This window comes from Mirounga leonina, unplaced genomic scaffold (genome assembly GCF_011800145.1).
Source record: "Mirounga leonina isolate KUSES-001 unplaced genomic scaffold, KU_Mleo_1.0 Mir_114, whole genome shotgun sequence".
Taxonomy (NCBI): domain Eukaryota; kingdom Metazoa; phylum Chordata; class Mammalia; order Carnivora; family Phocidae; genus Mirounga; species Mirounga leonina.
Genome location: NW_023270265.1, coordinates 52790268 through 52813281, shown reverse-complemented (window position 1 = coordinate 52813281; position 23014 = coordinate 52790268). Strand labels below are relative to the sequence as shown.

Sequence of the window (23014 nt, the reverse complement as noted above, 5' to 3'; positions counted from 1 at the left end):
TGCAATATAAATAATTCAATTTCCAAATAGCTTTTGAGGAATATATTTATTCTTTAAGAATAAAATTTTTTCAATTTTCAATGACTAAAAATAAATAAAAACAGCATTAGAGATGCAGAATTTCCTACTTCAAAAAATCCACATTTAATTCTGCCATAAAATGGAATGAAATTCTGACCTATTCAAGAGAATGAGAAGATAAGCCACACATCAGGAGTAAATATTTGCAAAAGATACAGCTGATAAAGGACTGTTATCCAAAATGTACTAAGAACTCTTAAAATCAACAGTAAGAAAACAGCCCAACTACAAAATGGGCAAAAACCTTAACAGACATTTCAGCAAACAAGATATACAGATAGCAAATAAGCATATGAGAAAATGCTCAGCATCACATCCTCAGGGAAATGCAAATTAAAACAATATACCACTATACAACTATTAGAATGGCAAAACCCCACATCACTGATAGCGCCAAAATGCTGGTAAAGATGTGAAGCAATAGGAACTCTCATTCACTGCTGGTGGGAATGCAAAATGGTGCAGACACTTTGCAAGAAAGTTTGGTCGTTTCTTACAAAACTAAACATTCTCTTCCCATATGATTCAGCAATTGTGCTCCTTGGCATTTACCCAAAGGAGCTGAAAATTTATGTCTACCCAAAAACCTGCACACAAATGTTTACAAGCAACTTTACCCATAATTTTTGAAACTTGGAAGCAACCAAGATGTTCTTTGTTCTTCAGTAGGTGAACTGTGGTCCATCCAGACAATGGAATATTATTATTCAGAACTAAAAAGAAATGAGCCATCAAGCCATGAAAAGACACGAAAGAACCTTAAATGCATACAACAAAGTGAGAGAAGCCAGAATGAAAGGCTGCGTACTGTGTGACCCCAACGACATGACACTCTGGAAAAGGTCAAACTTTGGAGACAGTGAAGAGATCAGTGGTTGCAGGGGCAAGTGGAGGCGAAGAACAGGCAGAGCACAGAGGATTTTCAGGGCAGAGAAACTACTCTGCATGATACTATAATGATGGACATGAGTCATTACACATTTGCCCAACCCACAGAACGTTTAACACCCATACTGAACTATAACATAAACAGGTTGATAATGAGACTTTGGGCAAATGTCAGTGTTGGTTCTTTCGTTGTAACAAATCTACCATCTGGTGGGGGATGTTGACAGTGGAAGAAGCTGTGTGTGATGGTGGGGAGGGGAGCAGGGAGTATATGGAAAATCTTTGTAGCCTCCCCTTAATTTTACAGTGAACCTAAAACTGCTCTAAAAAAGTCAAGTCTTAAAAAAAATTTCTGATATGTGTTACAATGCGTAGAGACCTTAAAATCACTATGCACAGTGAGATAAACCAGATACAGGTGGACAGTGTTGTATAATTCCACTTATACGAGGTCCCTACAATAGGCATATGAATTTTCATAGAAACGGAAAGCAGAATAGAGATTATTGGGGGCTGGGGGGAAGAGGAAAAGGGTTTTTTAAAAATTTATTATTTAATGGGAATAGAGTTTTTGTTCAGGATGATGAAAAAGTTTTAGGTACAAATAGATAGTGCTGATAGTCACACAATATTGTAAATGTAACTAATGTCAATGAGTTATATGCTTACAAATGGTTAAAACGATCAATCTTAAACTCTGTATAGTTTACCACAATTAAAAAAAATTCCCAGACCTCACAAGAACGTCCACCCTCACCACTTTTATTCAACAGAGTACTGGAAGTCGCAGTCACAACAATTAGCCAACATAAAGAAATACAAGGCATCCAAATTGGTAAGGAGTAAACTCTATTTCCAGATGGCATGATACTATACACAGAAAACCCTACAGACTCCACCAGAAACTACTAGACCTGACGAATGAATTCTGTAAAGTCACAGGATTCAAAAATCAATGCACAGAAATCTGTTGCATTCCTATAATACTGATAATGAAGTGGCAGAAAGTGAAATTAAGAAAACAATCCCATTTACAACTGCACCAAAACCAATAAAATATCAGGAATATACTTAACCAAAGAGGTGAATAACCTGTACTCTGAAAACTGTAAAACAATGATCAAAGAATTTCAAGATGATGCAAAGAAATGGGAACACATTCCATGCTCATGGGTTGCAAGAATATTGGTAAAATGCCTATACTACCCAAAGCAATATACACATTCAATGCAATCCCTATCAAAATAACACCAGCATTTTTCACAGAGCTAGAACAAATAATCCTAAAATTTGTATGGAACCACAAAAGACCTTAACTAGCCAAAGCAATCTTGAAAAACAAAACCATGGGAGTATTGCAATCCCAGACTTCAAGTTAAATCACAAAGAGGTAGTAATCAAAACAGAATGATACTGGCATAAAAATAGACACAGAGATCAATGGAACAGAATAGAAAACCCAGAAATAAACCCACAACTCTGTGGTCAATTAATCTTCAACAAAGGAGGATGAATATCCAATGGGAAAAAGTGTCTTCAACAAATGGTGCTGGGAAAACTGGTCACATGCAAAAGAATGAAACTGGACCACTTTCTTACACCACATACAAAAATAAACTCAAAATGGATTAAAAGCCTAAATGTGAAAACCTGAAACCATAAAAATCCTGGAAGAGACCACAGGCAGTAATGTCTCTGACCTCAGGCACAGCAACTTCTTTCTAGTTATGTCTCCTGAGGCAAGGGAAACAAAAGCAAAAATAAACTATTGGGAGTTCATCAAAATAAAAAACTTCTGCACAGCAAAGGACTAAAAGTCAACCTATGGAATTGGAGAAGATACTTGCAAATGACATATCTGATAAAGGTTTAGTTACCAAAATATATAAAGAACTTAAACAACTCAACTCCCAAAAAAACAAACGATCCAAATAAAAAATGGGCGTAAGACATGAGCAGACATTTCTCCAAAGAAGACAACCAGATGACCGACACATGAAAAGATGCTCAACATCACTCGTCATCAGGCAAATGCAAATCAAAACCACGAGATATCACCTCACACCTGTGAGAATGGCTAAAATCAACAACTTACAAGAAACAACAACAGCAAGGATGTGGAGAAAGAGGAACCTTCTTCCACTGTTGGTGGGAATGCAAGCTGGTGCAGCCACTGTGGACAACAGTATGAAGGTTCTTCAAACAGTTAAAAATAGAGCTACCCTACTATCCAGTAATTGCACTACTGGGTACTTACCCCAAAATGCAAAAAGACTAATTTAAAGGGGATACATGCACCCCGATGTTTATAGCAGCATTATCTAAAATAGCCAAAGTGTCCACTGACTGATGAATGGATAAAGAAGAGGTAGTCTATTTCAAAACAAAACAAAAACAACAAAAAAACAAAACAAAAACCAAAACACAAAAAAAAAAACAAAAAAAACAACAACAAAAAAAAGAAGAGGTAGTCTATATATACAATGGAATATTACTCAGCCACCAAAAAGAATGAAATCTTGCCATTTGCAATAACATGGATGGAGCTAGAGAGTATTATGTTAAGCAAAATAAGTCAGTCAGAGAAAGACAAATACCATATAATCTCACTCATACATGGACTTTAAGAAATAAAACAAACCAGGAAAGGAAAAACAGAGAGAGGCAAACAAAAGAAACAGACTCTTAATTATAGAGAACTGATGGTTACCAGGGGGAGGTGGGGAGGTGGTGAAGTGGGGAGGTGGGGAAGTGTGTGGGTGGGTGGGGGAATGAGTGAAGTAGGTGATGGGCATTAAAATAAATAAACTTAGGGGGGCACCTGGGTGACTCAGCTGGTTAAGCATCTGACCCTTGATTTTGGCTCAAGTCATGGTCTCAGGGTGGGTGACATCAAGGCCTTCGTCAGGCTCCGCACTGGGCATGGAGCCTGCTTAAGATTCCCTCTCCCTCTATCTGTCCCCATCTCTACAAAAAAATTAAATAAAAATAAGCTTAGAATATAACATAGGAATCTAATACAGATTTCAATTAAAAAAAAAATCCCAGTCCTCGGGGTGCTTGGGTGGCTCAGTCAGTTAAGCGTCTGCCTTTGGCTCAGGTCATGATCCCAGGGTCCTGCATCTGGCTCCCTGCTGGGCTGGGAGTCTGCTTCTCCCTCTGCTACCCCCCCAACCCTGCTCATGCTCTCTCTCTCAAATAAATCAAATCTAAAAAACCAAAACCCAAAAACCCAATCCTCAAAAAACAAGGTCCAAATCAACGTTAGCCTGAGTGTTCTGTATTTTTCTGTAGGTCAAATGACATGAAAAGATGCAACCCCAGGGGCCAGTTCTCAAGGCAGTGGCATGTACTCTCTCCAAGCCAGCTGGCTCCTCCACCAGGATACCACAGGCCCTCATGGCCACCAACCCCAAAGGTAACTGTCAATGGATTTCTAAAGCAACAATTTATATGATTACCACTTTACCTATTGACACACTTTATCCTGAACGGTATTAAATAGTACACAGAAAGTCCTAAGTGGTTAATTTTATAACTCAAGTCAATTCTTCCTTTTGCCACTGAATTCCACTGTTCCTCTGTGAACATTAAGTAAACTGAGAATGGTTAAACTTTCTTGTTCTCTCAAATTTCCAGTTGTGATTACAATTACTACCTGAACTTAACCGGGCTCTGTGGCAAAAGAATGTTTTTGGTAGGAGCGCCTGGGTGCCTCAGTCAGTTAAGCATCTGCCTTCAGCTCAGGTCATAATCCTGGGATCCTGGGGTCTTGGGATTGAGCCCCACATAGGGCTCTGCTCAGTAGGGAGCCTGCTTCTCTCTCTGCCTCTGCCCCTCCTCCTGCTCGCTCTCTCCCTAATAAATACATAAATCTTAAAAAAAAATATTTTTGGTAACTACTACTCCTATCAGGACTATCTCTGACATTTCCAAAGACTTCAAAAAGTGACAGACACATCCTTTCTGGTACCATAAAGTCAAAACCTAAGAAATGTGATCTCTAACAATCAGATCACTGAGGTCTGACAAGAGAGAGCTGGACAAACAGCAGCAACAGTGGGGGTAAAGTGGATACAGTCATCTTTGCTTGATAAAACACTGTAAACGGTGAGCTGTGCATCTGGTTTTGGTACAAATTTGTAAGTGGGGATAGTCTAGATGCCAATTTCATGGCAGAAGCTGCTGCTGGTGAGGGAAGGGGATGAGGCAGGTAGTTAGGTTCTAATGGGGTACCCAGAGGTCAGCAACAGGGAAGGTCAGAGGTCTGTCTTGCAAGACCCCACAAGAAGCTGGATCAAACCAGACAGGCCCAAGATAGTGGGTGCTAGGATGGGACCTCTGACAAGGAAGAAAACAAGGAAGAAAAGGTGCAAACCTCCTTCCAAGAAATCCCTATCCCAAGTGACATGTATTCCTCCCCCTTGTTAACAACTGTCCAAAAAAGACAGAAAGCTGAACCCCATGTCACACAGCCCCCTCTCCCCCTAGAGCTCCTGGCTCTCCAAAGTGTGCTTTCCTTTTAATAGATTTTCCTGCTTGTGTGGCTCTCCTCCCCGTCTGCCGGGCTGTGTCTGTCTTTGAATTCCTTCTCAGGACAAGACCAAGAACCTTTGGAAACTCCTTTGGGACAGGCTAGGATGAGGCCCCATGGCCCAGGGTCTCCCCAGTTCACTGGGCAACAGAGAGAGGAGCTAGCAATGGATTTGGGGGTTAACAAAAAGGACTTCAACTTGAACTGTAACTTTTACTTTTTTTATTTTAAGATTTTATTTATTTGACAGAGAGAAAGAGAGACAGAGAGCATAAGCAGAGGGAGCAGCAGCAGAGGGAGAGGGAGAAGCAGGCTCCCCGCTGAGAAGGGAGCCCAATGCCGGGCTCAAACCCAGAACCCTGGGATCATGACCTGAGTTGAAGACAGACGCTTAACTGACTGAGCCACCCAAGCGCCCCTGTAACTTTTACTTCTTAAAAAAAATCTGAAGTAGGAAGAAGCAAGATGTTGGAGGAGTAGGAGACCTAAATTCTGTCTGGTCCCAGGAATTCAGCTAGATAGTTATCAAACCATTCTGAACACCTACAAACTCAACAGGAGATCGAAGAAAAGAATAGCCCCAACTCTCTGAACAGAAAAGCGACCACTTTCTGGAAGGTCTCTTCTGATTGGTTTAGTGTATATTTTTCTGGGGTCGTTGTAACCCTGTCAACATTTTGTTCTCTCATTCATCTATTGTCCTCTGGACAAAATGACAAGACGGAAAAAAATCACCTCAGAAAAAAAGAACAAGAGGCAGTAGAACCGACTGCCAGGGACCTACTTAATGTGGACATCAGGAAGATGTCGGAACTAGAGTTCAGAATGACAATTATGAAGGTACTAGCTGGGCTTGAAAAAAGCATGAAAAATACTAGAGAAACCCTTTCTGGAAAAACAAAAGAACTAAAATCTAACCAAGTCGAAATCAAAAAGGCTATTAATTAAGTGCAATCAAAAATGGAGGCTCTAACTGCTAGGATAAATGAGGGAGAAGAGAGAATCAGTGATATAGAAGACCAAATGATGGAGAATAAAGAAGCTGAGAAAAACAAAGATAAACAACTACTGGATCACCAGGGCAGAATTCGAGAGATAAGCGACACCATAAGATGAAACAACATTAGAATAATTGGGATCCCAGAAGAAAAAGAGAGAGAGAGGGGCAGAAGGTATATTAGAGCAAATTATAGCAGAGAACTTCCCTAATTTGGGGAAGGAAACAGGCATCAAAATCCAGGAGGCACAGAGAACCCCTCTCAAAATCAGTAAAAATAAGTCAACACCCCGACATCTAGTAGTAAAACTTACGAGTCTCAGAGACAAAGAGAAAATCCTGACAGCAGCTCGGGAGAAGAGATATGTAACCTACAATGGTAGAAACGTTAGACTGGCAACAGACCTATCCACAGAGATCTGGCAGGCCAGAAAGGACTGGCATGATATATTTAGAGCACTAAACGAGAAAAGTATGCAGCCAAGAATACTATATCCAGCTAGGCTGTCACTGAAAATAGAAGGAGAGATAAAAAGCTTCCAAGACAAACAAAAACTAAAGGAATTTGCAAACACGAAACCAGCCCTACAAGATATATTGAAAGAGGTCCTCTAAGCAAAGACAGAGCCTACAAGTAACATAGACAACAGACAGTAACAGTCACCGTACAGGCAATACAATGGCACTAAATTCATATCTTTCAGTAGTTACCCTGAATGTAAATGGGCTAAATATCCCAATCAAAAGACACAGGGTATCAGACTGGATAAAAAAACAAGACCCATCGATATGCTGTCTGCAAGAGACTCATTTTAGACCCAAAGACACCCCCAGATTGAAAGTGAGGGGGTGGAAAACCACTTAAAATGGACACCAAAAGAAAGCTGGGGTGGCAATCCTTATATCAGACAAATTAGATTTTAAACCAAAGACTAAAATAAGAGATGAGGAAGGACACTATATCCTACTTAAAGGGTCTATCCAACAGGAAGATCTAACAATTGTAAATATTTATGCCCTAACATGGGAGCAGCCAATTATATAAGGCAATTAATAACAAAATCGAAGAAACACATCGACAACAATATAGTAATAGTAGGGGACTTTAACAACCCCTTCACTAAAAGGGGCAAATCATCTAAGCAAAAGATCAACAAGGAAATAAAGACTTTAAATGACACACTGGACCAAATGGACTTCACAGATATATTCAGAACACTCCATCCCAAAGCAATGGAATACACATTCTTCTCTAGTCCCCATGGAACATTCTCCAGAAGAGATCACATTCTAGGTCACAAATCAGGTCTCAACCAGTACCAAAAGACTGGGATCATTTCCTGCATATTTTCCGACCACAATGCTTTGAAACTAGAACTCAATCACAAGAGGAAAGTTGGAAAGAACTCAAATACACGGAGGCTAAAGAGCATCCTACTGAAGAATGAATGGGTCAACCAGGAAATTAAAGAAGAATTAAAAAAATCCATGGAAACAAATGAAAATGAAAACATAACTGTTCAAAATCTTTGGGATGCAGCAAAGGCGGTCCTAAGGGGAAAGTATATAGCAATACAAGCCTTTCTCAAGAAACAAGAAAGGTCTCAAGTACACAACCTAACCCTACACCTAAACGAGCTGGAGAAAGAACAGCAAATAAAGCCTAAACCCAGTGGAGAAGAGAAATAAAGATCAGAGCAGAAATCAATGAAATAGAAACCAAAAGAACAGTAGAACAGATCAACGAAACTAGGAGCTGGTTCTTGAAAGAATTAAGACTGATAAACCCCTGGCCAGACTTATCAAAAAGAGAAAGGACCCAAATAAATAAAATCATGAATGAAAGAGGAGAGAGAACAACCAACACCAAAGAAATACAAACAATTATAAGAACATATTATGAGCAACTATATGCCAGCAAATTAGACAATCTGGAAGAAATGGATGCATTCCTAGAGATGTATAAACTACCAAAACTGAACCAGGAAGAAATAGAAAACCTGAACAGACCTATGACCACTAAGGAAATTGAAGCAGCAATCAAAAATCTCCCAATTAAAAAACAAAACAAAAAAATCTCCCAACAAACAAGAGCCCAGGGCCAGATGGCTTCCCAGGGGGAATGCTACCAAACATTTAAAGAAGAATTAATACCTATTCTTCTGAAACTGTTCCAAAAAATAGAAATGGAAGAAAAACTTCCAAACTCATTTTATGAGGCCACCAGCATTACCTTGATCCCAATATCAAAGACCCCATCAAAAAGGAGAATTACAGACCAATATCCCTGATAAACATGAATGCAAAGATTCTCACCAAAATAGAGCCAATAGGATCCAACAGTACATTAAAAGGATTATTCACCACGACCAAGTGGGATTTATTCCTGGGCTGCGAGGTTGGTTCAACATCTGCAAATCAATCAATGTGACTGATAATTTAATGTGATTGATAACATTAATAAAAGAAAGAACAAGAACCATATGATCCTCTCAACAGATGAAGAAAAAGCATTTTGACAAAGTACAGCATCCTTTCTTGATTTAAACTCTTCAGAGTGTAGGGATAGAGGGTACATACCTCAATATCATAAAAGCCATCTATGAAAAACCCACAGCGAATATCATTCTCAATGGGGAAAAACTGAGAGCTTTCCCCCTAAGGTCAGGAACATGGCAGGGATGTCCACTATCACCACTGCTATTCAACATAGTATTAGAAGTCCTAGCCACAGCAATCAGACAACAAAAAGAAATAAAAGGCATCTGAATCGGCAAAGAAGAAGTCAAACTCTCACTCTTTGCAGATGATATGATACTTTATGTGGAAAACCCAAAAGACTCCACCCCAAAACTGCCAGAACTCATACAGGAATTCAGTAAAGTGGCAGGATATAAAATCAATGCACAGAAATCAGTGGCATTCCTATACACCAACAACAAGACAGAAGAAAGAGAAATTAAGGAGTCGATCCCATTTACAACTGCACCCAAAACCATAAGATACCTAGGAATAAATCTAACCAAAGAGGCAAAGGATCTGTACTCAGAAAACTTTAAAATGCCCATGAGACAAATTGAGGAAGACACAAAGAAATGGAAAAACGTTCCAAGCTCATGAATTGGAAAGACAAATATTGTGAAGATGTCAATGCTACCTAGAGCAATCTACACATTCAATGCAATCCCTATCAAAATACCATCCACTTTTTTCAAATAAATGGAACGAATAATCCTAAAATTTGTATGGAACTAGAAAAGACCCTGAATAGCCAGAGGAATGTTGAAAAAGAAAAGCAAAGCCGGAGGCATCACAATTCCGGACTTCCAGCTCTATTACAAAGCTGTCATCATCAAGAGAATATGGTACTGGCACAAAAACAGACACATAGATCAATGGAACAGAACAGAGAGCCCAGAAATGGACCCTCAACTCTATGGTCAACTAATCTTCAACAAAGCAGGAAAGAATGTCCAGTGGAAACAAGACAGTCTCTTCAACAAATGGTGTTGGGAAAATTGGACAGCCACATGCAGAAGAATGAAACGACCATTTCCTTATACCATACACAAAAATAGATTCCAAATGGATGAAAGACCTAAATGTAAGACAGGAGTCCATCAAAATCCTAAAGGAGAACACAGGCAGCAACCTCTACGATCTCAGCCACAGCATCTTCTTCCTAGAAACATCGCCAAAGGGAAGGGAAGCAAGGGCAAAAATGAACTATTGGGACCTCATCAAGAAAGAAGCTTTTGCACAGCAAAAGAAACAGTCAACAAAACCAAAGGACAACCGACAGAATGGGAGAAGGTATTTGCAAATGATGTATCAGATAAAGGGCTGGTATCCAAAATCTATAAAGAACTTATCAAACTCAACACCCAAAGAACAAATAATCCAATCAAGTAATGGACAGAAAACATGTACAGACATTTTTCCAAAGAAGACATCCAAATGGCCAACAGACACATGAAAAAGTGCTCAACATCACACGGCATCAGGGAAATCCAAATCAAAACCTCAATGAGATATCATCTCACACCAGTCAGAATGGCTAAAATTAACAAGTCAGGAAATAACGAATGTTGGCAAGGATGTGGAGAAAGGGGAACCCTCCTACACTGTTGGTGGGAATGCAAGCTGGTGCAGCCACTCTGGAGAACAGTATGGAGGTTCCTCAAAAAGTTGAAAATAGAGCTACCCTATGACCCAGCAATTGCAATACTGGGTATTTACCCCAAAGATACAAATGTAGGGATCTGAAGGGGTACGTGCACCCCAATGTTTATAGCAGCAATGTCCACAATAGCCAAACTATGGAAACAGCCAAGATGTCCGTCAACAGATGAATGGATAAAGAAGATGTGGGGTATATATATGCAATGGAATATTATGCAACCATCAAAAAAAAAAACCCACAAAAAACAAAATCTTGCCATTTGCAATGACGTGGATGGAACCAGAGGGTATTATGCTAAGTGAAGTAAGTCAATCAGAGAAAGACATGTATCATATGATCTCACTGATATGAGGAATTCTTTTTTTTTTTTTTTTTTAAGATTTTATTTATTTATTTGACAGAGAGACAGCGAGAGTAGGAACACAAGCAGGGGGGAATGGAAGAGGGAGAAGCAGGCTTCCCGCCGAGCAGGGAGCCCGATGCGGGGCTCGATCCCAGGACCCTGGGATCATGACCTGAGCCGAAGGCAGATGCTCAACGACTGAGCCACCCAGGCGCCCCGATATGAGGAATTCTTAATCTCAGGAAACAAACTTAGGGTTTCTGGAGTGGTGGGGGGTGGGAGGGATGGGGTGGCTGGATGATAAGACATTGGGAAGGGTATGTGCTATGGTGAGCGCTGTGAATTGTGTAAGACTGTTGAATCACAGACCTGTACCTCTGAAACAAATAATACATTATATCTTAAAAAAAAAAAAAAGAAGATAATAGGAAGGGAAAAATGAAGGGGGGAAAATCGGAGGGGGAGACGAACCATGAGAGACGATGGACTCTGAGAAACAAACTGAGGGTTCTAGAGGGGAGGGGGGTGGGGGGATGGGTTAGCCTGGTGATGGGTATTAAGGAGGGCACGTACTGAATGGAGCACTGGGTGCTACACACAAAGAATCATGGAACACTACATCAAAAACTAATGATGTAACGTATGGTGACTAACATAACATAATAAAATTTTTAAAAAAAGAAAAAAATCTGAAGCAAATAAGCCCAGATATTGAAAGCATGACTATTTATTATTATTGTGTCATGTTACTAATATGTATGTAGGTTATTTTGTTTAAAGGTAACTTACAGAGTTTATCAAAATATGAGGTGGCAAACAGTCTGAAGATTTAAAATACTTCTCCTACATGTAAGGTGTATCCTGAAAACAATGACATCATAACATTTCTCTAAAACATGCAGGTAGATGGCTTACTGTGAACAGCAGAAACAAAGCTGGACGTAGCCCCCGCCACTTTATGAAGTTAGGTGTACTTACGAATGCACTGGGACGCACAAAAGGCATTGAAGCCCCCCCAACCTTTCAATAATTATTAGCTAGGTTATTGTTTGGCTTTGTTTTATATCTAGTTAATGATACCAGTGCTTTTTAAAGGGTGTGCTTTTATGGATATCTATTTTGCCATTCGAGATGCCGGGAGCTGAAACATGAAAAGTCAGCGACAGTGTTTAGGGAGTTTTCGCACACAGTGAGACCAGCCCAAACAGCAGGTGCTCATGAGCAGCAAGGGGAACTCTCCTGGGTTCATTCTTAGAGAGCTAGTCTTTTCCTTTTCTTAGGGGCCCTTTTCTCCTTATCATTACAAAACACAATGCATCCTTGGTGTGAAACATGTAACAATACAGAAGAATACGGCATAAAAGCAGACGTCCTTCGTCCGTGTAAATGTGAGCCCTGGCTCTCCACAGGCCCCCACTGTGAACCACTGGGCAGGGCACCTTCACACTATGCATTTACAACCACGCTCCGTTTTACAGGGGAATGCTGTTCTGCAAGCTGTTGTTTTTTTAAAAGAATTTGTTTATCTGAGAGAGAGAGAGAGAGAGAGCGCGCAAGAGAGGGGTTAGGATCAGAGGGCGAAGTAGACTCTCTGCTGAGCAGGGAGCCCAATGCAGGACTCAATCCTGGGACTCCAGGATTATGACCTGAGCCGAAGGTAGCTGCTTAACCAACTGAGCCACCCAGGCGCCCCAAGCTGCTGTTTTTAACCTCATGTCACAGATTGCTTTCCGACAGGTATGGACCCCTTTAATGCACAATATGGGCATACCATAATGCTTTTATTCATTCATTCATTCATTCATTCATTCATTTATTACCATAATGCTTTTAATCACTTCACCACTTTTGGGCATTTCAGTTTTTCCGGATGTCTGCTTGCTGCACAGTGCACAACTCTGTAAACACATGATCCTGCAGTGCTGGCATGCTCCTGCAGGGTTCCTGCAGGTGGAATCATGGGGTTGCAACCTGGCTTTAAGTTTAACAGTCACAGGGGCGCCTGGGTGGCTCAGTCGTTAGGCGTCTGCCTTCGGCTCAGGTCATGATCCCAGGGTCCTGGGATCGAGCCCCGCATTGGGCTCCCTGCTCCGCGGGAAGCCTGCTTCTCCCTCTCCCACTCCCCCTGCTTGTGTTCCCTCTCTCGCTGTGTCTCTGTCAAATATATAAATTAAAAATCTTTAAAAAAAAAAAAAGTTTAACAGACACATATGCTAAACTGCCCTCCAAAAAATGAGCATAGATACTCTTTCCAGAAATGTCAAACAAAAGTAAAACCTCACCACTACTTTAAAATTTCTTTGCTCAATACCATTTCTTTGATGATTTATATTAACTCTTTCACTTATCCCTTTTAAAAATGAATTACATGCCTATAGATAAGGTTAAAGATGAAGACCTCTCATCTGCTTTTTTCACCCCAAATTTCCTAATTATCATCTGGGAACTTGCTACCTTTGGGGCAAGGACGAGGACTCACTGAGAACTCACAATTTATTAAAACATGTCCTGTGGGCCAACATTGTGCTCGGTATTGTGCAAAATTGAGAAAAAGGCAAACATGGGGCACCTGGGTGGCTCAGTCGTTAAGCATCTGCCTTCGGCTCAGGTCATGATCCCAGGATCCCCACATCAGGCTCCCTGCTCCGTGGGAAGCGTACTTCTCCTTCTACCAGTCCCTCTGCTTGTGTTCCCTCTCTCACTATGTCTCTCTCTGTCAAATAAATAAAATATTAAAAAAAAGAAAGACAAACGTGTTCTGTGCATTCACACACCTGCATCCCTATTTTAGTTGTGGTTTTCTGACGGATGGAGATCAAGCAGGCCACAGTCTGTTCCATGCTCTGAGCCCAAAGCCCTGTCCAGGATTTCTGTTTTCAGGGTTGGTCCCTGCCTCTGAGCTCTGAACTCCAGCTTCTATTTATGTTCAATTTATGAGCCACCTTTCTTGTCCCACTTACCATTCGCAGTCTAAACCGCTACTGACCCACACACAGATCTGACTTTCCTTAATTTCCAACAGCAGCAATAGCAACAAAAAATCCCCTTGTAAAAGATCCATGTTTAGTAGACTTAACTGAACTCTGGGTAGGAGAGCATATGAACTAGGGGGCAGAAGAATTAAAATTCAAGGTTTATAGTAAAAAATATTTAGAGGTTACTATTCATAATGTATAAAGAGCTTTTAAAAATTGATTTTCAGGGTGCCTTGGTGGCTCAGTTGGTTAAGCGACTGCCTTCAGCTCAGGTCATGATCCTGGAGTCCTGAGATCGAGTCCCACATCAGGCTCCCTGCTCAGCAGGGAGTCTGCTTCTCCCTCTGACCCTCCTCCCTCTCATGCTCTGTCTCTCATTCTCTCTCTCACAAATAAAAAAAAAAAAAATCTTAAAAAAAAAATTTAAAAATTGATTTTCAAAAAGCTCAGGCGAAAACTGGAGAAATGATGTGATCTAACAATTCACAGAAGAAACAAATCGTCAATAAAAAGTCTCTGTTGCTAACTGGTAAGGAAACACAAATTATAGCATTAGATTTGCCGTGAAGACAGCTAACATGAAAAAGCCTGATGTTCTCAGTCAGTGAATGGGGTAAAGAGAACTCCTGGGGAAGGTTTAAGTTGGCATCGTCTTTGGGAGGGCAATTTGGCAGCATCAAGATTTGCCAGTGTGTCCATTCCTAGGAATCTAGCCACAGAAATTCCCGCATGGGCAGGTGGGCGACTAGACTATTTACTGTGGCATCTTTAGTAACAGCAAAAACTGGAAACCACCAATGAGACTAGTTAAATAGATGAGCTAATTAGTATAATGCAACAATATGCAGCCATCAAAAGAGACCAAACAGAGGTATGCCACAAGACAGCATGGTTAAAATTATTTAAGTATGGGCTTTGGACTCAGAACACCTGGACTGGATGGATCCTGATGCTAGCACCCACTAGCTCTGTGACCTTGGGCAAAGTGACTTATGTTCCTGAGAGTCAGTTTTCTCATTTACCAGACAAAGGCAAGAGGAGCACTTATATCTCACGGAGTGGCTGCCGCAGTCGATGAGGTCAGGTATGTACACAGATCAGCAGAAAGCCCGGGTCACTATAAAATCTTAAATTACATACTAGGGATGCAAAAAAGGTGCAAAACAACGTTTATAACAGGATTCACATTTTGGGGAAAAAAAAAACCAAAACTGCTTATATACAAACTAAGTTTTAAAATAGAAACGAATAAATGCATAGGAAGTGGTCTAAAAATGCACACAGAACAGTTAAGAGTAGTTACCTCTGGGGAGGATTCCTGGACGGCAGTGAAGAGGACATTTCACTTTTACTTTTTATACATCCATATCATTTAATTTTTCTTTAAATATTGAATGCTCTGCTTTCATAGTGACAAAAACAATAAAATCCAGTAAAGATGAGAAAGGACAGCGCATCTTGAAATCTGCCCTTTTATTCCTACTGCTTAGAGCTCACTTTAAAGCAGCAGTTCTCAAAGTGTTGTCTGTGGACCCCTGGGGGCCCCCAGGAACCTTCCAGAGGTCCCTGAGATCAAAATTATCTTCCTACTAACGTGTTGCCATCTGCACGGATGAACAAAAGCAAGGGTGGTGGAAACTGGTGGCACCTTCGCTTAGAGCACGACTGGGCAGCGGAGCGTGCACACGCACTTGCACACACGCTCGCACACGCACAGGCACGAAAGCAAGCAAGCCAGTCTCACCTAGGGCTGTCCTGATAAACAGTCAAACTCATTAATTTTACTCAGTCCCAATCCTTTGGTATGAGTTTCTTTAATATCTTTGCGGTAAGATGGTCACTATGCATACATCACGTCTGCTCCACCTCCAAGTACAGGGACTGTCTCAAGGAAAAGCACATGCATAGTTGTTTGTATTGCAAGCTGAACTAGTCACTCTTCCCATGGAATGCCATTTTTACGTGAAAGAACAACTCACCAACTATGGTTATTCAGACTTGGGTATCTGGCAGAGAAGTTTCCTGAAAATGAACAAAGGGAGCCTCTCACTTCACAGAAAATAACTGACAGCATTTGTTGCCAATGTTAATATCCACACTTTCAAGAGGAAATTTGAATTTTGGAAAACTTGTATCTATTTCTATTACTTCCCGATTCAAGACTTTTCTGAGGAAATCAGCTGTGACATTAACAAACGTGATTTTCTTTGATCTTCTATAATGAAATGGACCAACATTTTGAAGATCTGAATAACCCAGTGTACCAGTATTTGGAACACTTGATCCAAATGACCAAAGTATGATGTTACCAAATCACATACATGAACAAGAGATCCATTCAAAGTACAGGACAGAAGTAATGGATTTTAACATAACAGGGAATAAAAGTTCAATGACAGTTTCAGGTTCTAAAGCATAACTGAACTTGAAGAAACCACCACGTGCTCAGTTTTGCAGTAGTGTTAAAGAAGATCCAGAATTTTATGAAAAGGCTATTAACTCATTCTTACTCTAACTACATACAAGTGTGAGGTCAAATTTTCTTCATATATTTCAATAAAACAATTTCAACACACGGAACGCAGAAGCAGAGCATCTGAAAATCCAGCTGTCTTCTATTAACCCCTATACTTAAGGGTTTCCAAAATGTAAAACAATGCCAGTCTTCTCACTAAATCTTTTGTTTGTTTTGGGAAAGTTGTTTTTCATTAAAGATGTTATGTTCACACGTAACAGACTCATTATTATTTTAAAGTGAAATAATAAATGTTTTAAGTTCTTCTGTTTTAATTCAAATACAGTAAATACTGACAGATATAACCCATACAAACCAAAGCTTTCTGATCCTCCTGCAACCAAAGGCTCTGAGAACCACTGGTTTAGCACAGGGGCTGGCAAAGTACAACTTGAGGGTGAAACCCGGCCTCCGCTGTTTTAACAGGGATGCTGGCCCACTGCCGCGCCCCTTGGTTCTATGGGGTCTGCGGCTGCTTTCCAGCTACACAGGCAGAGCTGAGCTCTGTAGCTGCAAGAGAGACAACCTGGCCTGCAAAGTCTAAAATATTTACTATTTGGCCCTTTACAAAAAAAAATCTGCAGACCTTTGACTTGGAGTGAGCCCACGTTTCCAGCTTTTATTCAGGCAGTAACTTCCTATTGGCCTCCATTCTTCCCCCTTCACCAACCATTCTCCCAGGGCCAGAGTGACCTCCCTAAAAAAGGTAAAGCTGATGTCACTTTTCTGCTTAGAATCTCAAAGGCTTGCGATCAGGAGATCACTTCCAGATACAATTTGAAGTCCTCAGCATGGTGCTCAAGGCTGTTACTCAGCACTCTTTGGCCCTCCCACTCAGCCCCTCAACACGGCCCGCCACTCCCCTCTCTGCAGAAAGCCGGCCAAGCACTCTGGTTTCCCAGAATGCACCATGCTCTCTCCAATCTCCTCTCGGAGCCTCCTCCATCTGGAACATTCTTCTTCTCTTCCCTTTCTCCCCCTGCCACACCCTGATTTCCTCCCCTTCACTCCCCACCCAAGTCTGTGTCTGGGACACTTCAAGCAAGTTCCCTCTACTTGCTCTGTTCTCAGGAGGGTGCGATGACCTGTCTCAAGAGAGGGCTTCTGGAGACAGGAACGGGGTTTCTCTATTCCAACATCCACACCGGCTGCCCTTCAGGACACAGTCGTGAACTTTCAGATGAACTAAGCTGAAAGCCGGTCCCCATAACACCCTTCACTTTCTTCACTTGGCTCCCGGGAACAACACAGAGTAAGCTCTTCTATGCGAGAGCATCTCCTAGGATAACACTCCCACAGTTATCAGTTACTGTGTGTGCCTGTTTGCCAGAGCTTTCCCTGCATTTATATGGAACCTTCCTAACAACCTGTAACGGCCACAGGGAATAGTATCCCAGTTGTACAGAAGAAACACCACAAGGGAAGTAACCTGTCAAGTTAACACAAAGCTAGTAAGAGGGTTGAATTGGGATTTGTACCAAATGCCTTTCCATATCCTGAGTAACAAGTTGAAGAGACAAGCCTAACCCATGTGCTAAACTGGGGAACAACAAGGAGGATAAAGCCGAGGGTTAAATACTACGATATGCTAAGTAAACAGAAAGGTCACACTCTAAGACAGAACATGAGGTGTTAAGAGTGGCTGAACAGTGATTCGTAAAGAAAGTGTACCGTGAAAAGGACTAGTAAGTAGAGTGTGGAAGGTAGGCAGGAAACAAAGAACATTATCAGTCGGGAAAGAAACATGAGCAAGGATCACAGAGTATGAGCAAGAAATACGAGCAAGAAAGGAGCACTGAGTAATAATGGAAAAGCCAAGAGGTTAGGCCTAATTGAAGGGATCTAGGGTGAGTGAAGAGACGGGGGAAATCAGGAAAAGCCAAGAAACTGATTTTTAGGTCTACATATAGCTACAACCAAACCCAAACACCCTAAAATACATGAGAATTAACAGTCGTACCTAACACTCACACAACACTTTGCAGGAATCAAAAGCACTGCAGAGTGTTTAATCCTGACAAAAATCTTCTTCTTCTTTTTTTTTTCTTAAAGATTTTATGTCTTTGAGAGAGAGAGCGTGAGCATGGGGGGCAGAGGGAGAGAGAGAAGCAGACGTCCCACTAAGCAGGGATCCCGACTCGGAACTCTCAGCACTTGATCCCAGGACTCTGGGACCACGACCTGAGCTGAAGGCAGATGCCCAACCAGCTGAGCCACCCAGGTGCCCCCTGACAAAAATCTTTTGATATAATTTCTAGATAAGTGAGCTGAGGTTCAGAATGGGCCTTCACACCTGATAAATGGCAGACATGAACTAAACCCAGAATTTCCCATCAAAACAAGACTTTTAAAACCAAGGAATAAAAAAGAAAATTGAGGAGTATGATTTAATATTACCATAAATCTTACACTTACATCTGATTATATAACTAAAATCAGTCCAGCTTCTTGAACATGCAGCCTGATTTCAGAAGCATTACAATGTAGCTGTGCTCCTAAGTATGTGAAATGCCTTAATCTTAAGAAAACCACATATACCTGATTTCCTAATGACACAATCTCCCCATGAAGTGCTCACCTAAATTAAACAGCAAGAATGTTACTAGATCGTTTTCTTGTTTGATGGCTTTCCCCCACAAGATGCTTTCCTGGAAGACTTTTTCAATGGCACAGATATAAATATTAAGTAAATGGGAATCCTACAATGGAATGCAGACAATGTATCAGATTAGGAATACTTTAAATAACCAGACACAGTGTCCCATCACAACTTAAAAAAAAAAACCAATGATAAATACTGAATGATCATTTTCTATGTACAGGAAAAAACCCCCACAATACCCTAAAAATAATAAATATGATCGAAAAGTTTTGCATTCACAAATACTGGATTTCACTGATTCTAGGGAGCACAGGTTCCTACATGTTAACATTTCTGAAATCAGATGTAGCTCACATCCCATGAAACACAGTATCTTCCTGGTATTGTGCCCTTAATTTTTGTTTCCCTTCCCCAACTTCAAGGTTTTCCTCTAATAATATATCTCCATAAACCCCTTTAGAAAGGCCGTACCACGTCACCGAGATACCCATAGGATTTATACAACTCCCCAGACTTAAGCTGGAGTTACAGATGAACCTTTAGTTTTATCTCTTTAGGAAAAGATTAACGTCCAATTCAAGACCACAGACCAGATCACGGATTAAGAAACAGATTAAAACAAAACCATCAAGTATAAAGTCAAGACACATGAAATTACTGATGATGAACCAGCGGCCATCAAGCTATACAGAAAGCTATAAAACCAGGTCATAGCTACAAAGCCCTCTCCAGCCCTCCCCACTGTTTCTCTGGAAAAGCAATCAATGTGCAAAGGCAGCAGGACCCAAAGCTTCCCTGCAAGAAGGCAAGTACAATCATGCTGAAGTAACTTGCACGCAAAATTACTGCATCATCTGCTGGGTGTGCGGGGGTGTCAGGCTCTTCCCATCAAATCGTCTCTGTGACATCTGCTCTTTGGTGGCCATGTTTTAACCCTTGTTCCTAACCTTCCAACCCTGGGATAGGTACTTCCTCTCAAGGCATCTCATTTTCATTTGCTTTCAGAAGTCAGAAGCCATCTCCTACAATTCCGGCCAGTGAGGGCTCCTGTGAGCTTTAGAAGAGCCGTCCCAAGGCTGGCAGCCACATCCCCCAGCAAGGGCTGCAGCAGGACTGGCCACAGACGGTCCCTAAAGCAGTTCAGCATGCACGGGGTCTGGGGCCAGACGGCCTGGCTTCAAACCCTGGCTTTGCCGTTACAGTGGCTGCTGACCAACTTAACGGCCCTCGGTGCCTCAACTTCTGCATCTAGAACTGGGAAGAACAGGCCCATTCTCCTAAGCCTGTGTGAAGAGGGAACTAATGGATCCAGGTAACAGAGGCACATCAGGAGCACAGTGAGCACTCAATGTCTGTTGGCTATAACTACCGCAGACGGCGTCCTCTACAAGGTGTTTTTTTGGGGGGGGGGGCGGGCAGCCAGCCTTCAAGCTGGAGGAGACAGACTAGCAAAGGACTGTAATATCGTGTGGCATCTGCAAAAGGCATTTGTCCAGTGGAAGTTGCCCAAGGAAAGGGCGTAGGGCCTGGGGACTGGGCAATGGTGACTGAGCACCACACATGGAAATCTACACGAATACTTAACAGCTTCCACACAACGCTCACTACCTAGAACATAAGCTAACAAACCATTTCTCACTTCCTTTCGGAAGCCTCCCCCCAGTTTTTACTCTTGACTCTTGCTTCTCTGGGCATCAAAGTTTGCCTATTCCACCTGCAGAGGGTGATGACTACAGCCACAAGCAGCTAGCCGCAGGGGAAGGAGCAGTGACCGTCACTCCTGCATCCTGTCACCAGCAGGAAAATTACCAGTTTCCCTCTGAGCCTAGCTCTACTCCTACCTGCAGGAGATGAGAAATCCCTGACAGTGCTATGCTGACCTGGCCCGTGCCTAAGCAAAACCCCACTCTTAGAAAAGAAAAAACCATCAAATTTTACACAGTACCATACTTCCTTCAGGAGTTACGATTCGAGTCCCCCGAACTATCAGTTTCAAAAACGACAAGGAAATCAAAAGCCTCTGTCCACTGAACGCACTGCTTGAGCACAGCCCTGGACTGCCTCCTGCTGCCAGGAGCCGCCCTCACTCAGGTGGGGACGGGCCCCTGCCTGCGCCTCAGTCGTGGTGGCGGGAAGCAGGAAGACATCCACCCCGCAGGGTTCCAGCGGAGCTCTTCCATGTGGAGCGCAGACCAGGACAAACCCATCACAAGCCACAGATCTCAACAAATAAAGGGTGCCACACATCAGGGCGCGAGAACCTCCTTCAAATTACCCAACCTTAACTATCTCCTCCCAACATTTCTCCATCACAGCTGGGTTTGGGCACAAGCTTCTTTATTCTCCTTGCTCAACAATCCCCAGTTGCTAACGATTCCGCTTCCTTTATCACTGATTCTACAGCAATTACACAATTCAGCAGACACTGCCCCAGCTCCGTGACAAAAACGGGAGTCATCAAGGCGTCTGCCCCAAAGCCTACGTGGAAGACAGGAGAAAGCTCCACACACACAACAATCAAAAAGTACCTGAGTAATGACCACAAGGAAACCTTACCAGAAAAGGTAATCTGCAACACCCAACTTTCAGATGTATTCACAACTGTAAAGTAGGGATTTAAAGCTGCAAAAGGCTCCAATCAGTTTGATTGAGTGAACAAAATTATTTCTGTGAAGATTTTTTGAGGAATACCATTTTCAAAGTGCAACATGCCACTGAAAACACACCATTTCAGTCAGCTTTCACCGTCAGTTCATTCAGTTCGCCAGCAACTTTTTTAGAAAAGGGAAACCAGAGGCTGAGACGGGCGTCGAACTCGAACGAGTTCGTTTTCCTTTACTCCGGTAGAGACAGTTGACCTGGACGGTCGCCCCCTCAGCACGCCTTCGATGAATGGAGGAGAAACCAATTACTTACGTCATGCAAAGCCACCTGCTTCCCAACCTCAAACCGTACGCGTCCCTACAAATTTCTTCAAGTGCAGTTTTACGTGCTTAGTAACCCGAGCGCGGTTTGTCTCAGGCCCGAAAATCTCCCGACGTCACGCTGCCCGCGAGGTGAAGGGGCGGGGAGCGAAGGTCGCGGAGGCCCGACGTTCAGCGAAGGCGACAAACCCCGGCAGGGTCCCGTTACTTGGGGCAAGGGGGGGTAATTCCGCGAGGGACGGCTCCACGCCCAGGGGACGGCCGCCGGGTCGCTGCGAGGAAACGCGAGCCGCCGAGCCTCCGAGCCGCCGAGCCTCCGAGCGCTCACACTCAGCCCGGCTCCCAGGCGGGCGGAGCGGACAGGCAGCCGCGTGCGGGCCGGGCCGGACACCGCCCGGCGCTCCCCGCCCGCCACCCTGACGCCCCGCGCCCGCGTCCTGGAAGGTCACGACCAGGGAACTCGGAAGCCAGCCCCGCGGAAGAGAACCGCGAGCAAGCGCCCGCCCGCCGCAGCTCCAGCGGACGCGGCCGGGACGAGCCGGAACGCTCCCCGCGAGGCTCCGTGACCTTGGCTGCCTCGCAGGACCCCGCGGGGCGCCCCCCGGCCGCCCGGGGGCCGGGGTGGGGGAGGGGCGCCGACCGAGCCCGGCCGCCCCCGCGCCAGGTGCGCGGCCTTACCTTCGGCCACGTCCTCGTCGATGGCCCCCTTGACCTGCGAGAAGCACCACTGCAAGTCGTTGCCGCCCGCGGGGCAGCCGCCGCCTCCGGCGCCTGCGAACACACACCGGGCGCGTCAGGGCCCCGCTCCCGCCCCGCGTCCAAGCCCCCGCCCGGGACCCCCGCCCGGCGCCCGCCCCGCCCCGCCCGGCCCCTCACCTGCCATGGCCGGCCGGCCGGCGGGCGGGCGGGCGGGCACCAAGGCGGCGGCGCACGAAGGAGGCGGCCGCCGCGCTGCTGCCGCCCGAGCACCTC

General features: G+C 43.2%; 1 protein-coding gene across 6 annotated transcripts in view; it reads right to left on the bottom strand.

The window, feature by feature from the left end:
* Positions 1 to 22998, bottom strand: part of PPP2R2D (protein phosphatase 2 regulatory subunit Bdelta) — a 54943-nt gene extending 31945 nt beyond the window's left edge. For 2 of the 6 annotated variants that reach the window (XM_034986333.1, XM_034986305.1), the window contains exons 1-2: positions 22721 to 22804; positions 21845 to 22001 (exon numbers count right to left, since the gene is read on the bottom strand). Coding sequence is in view for 1 of the 6 variants with exons in the window: in XM_034986276.1 (XP_034842167.1) it covers positions 22721 to 22813; positions 22919 to 22925 (100 nt within the window). In the remaining 5 variants the exon portion in view is untranslated. Of the gene's footprint in view, positions 1 to 15980; positions 16024 to 21844; positions 22002 to 22720; positions 22814 to 22918 lie in introns of those variants that run through there. The other 4 variants (XM_034986315.1, XM_034986343.1, XM_034986276.1 and 1 more) reach the window with 4 other exon arrangements.
* Positions 22999 to 23014: the final 16 nt, after the last annotated feature.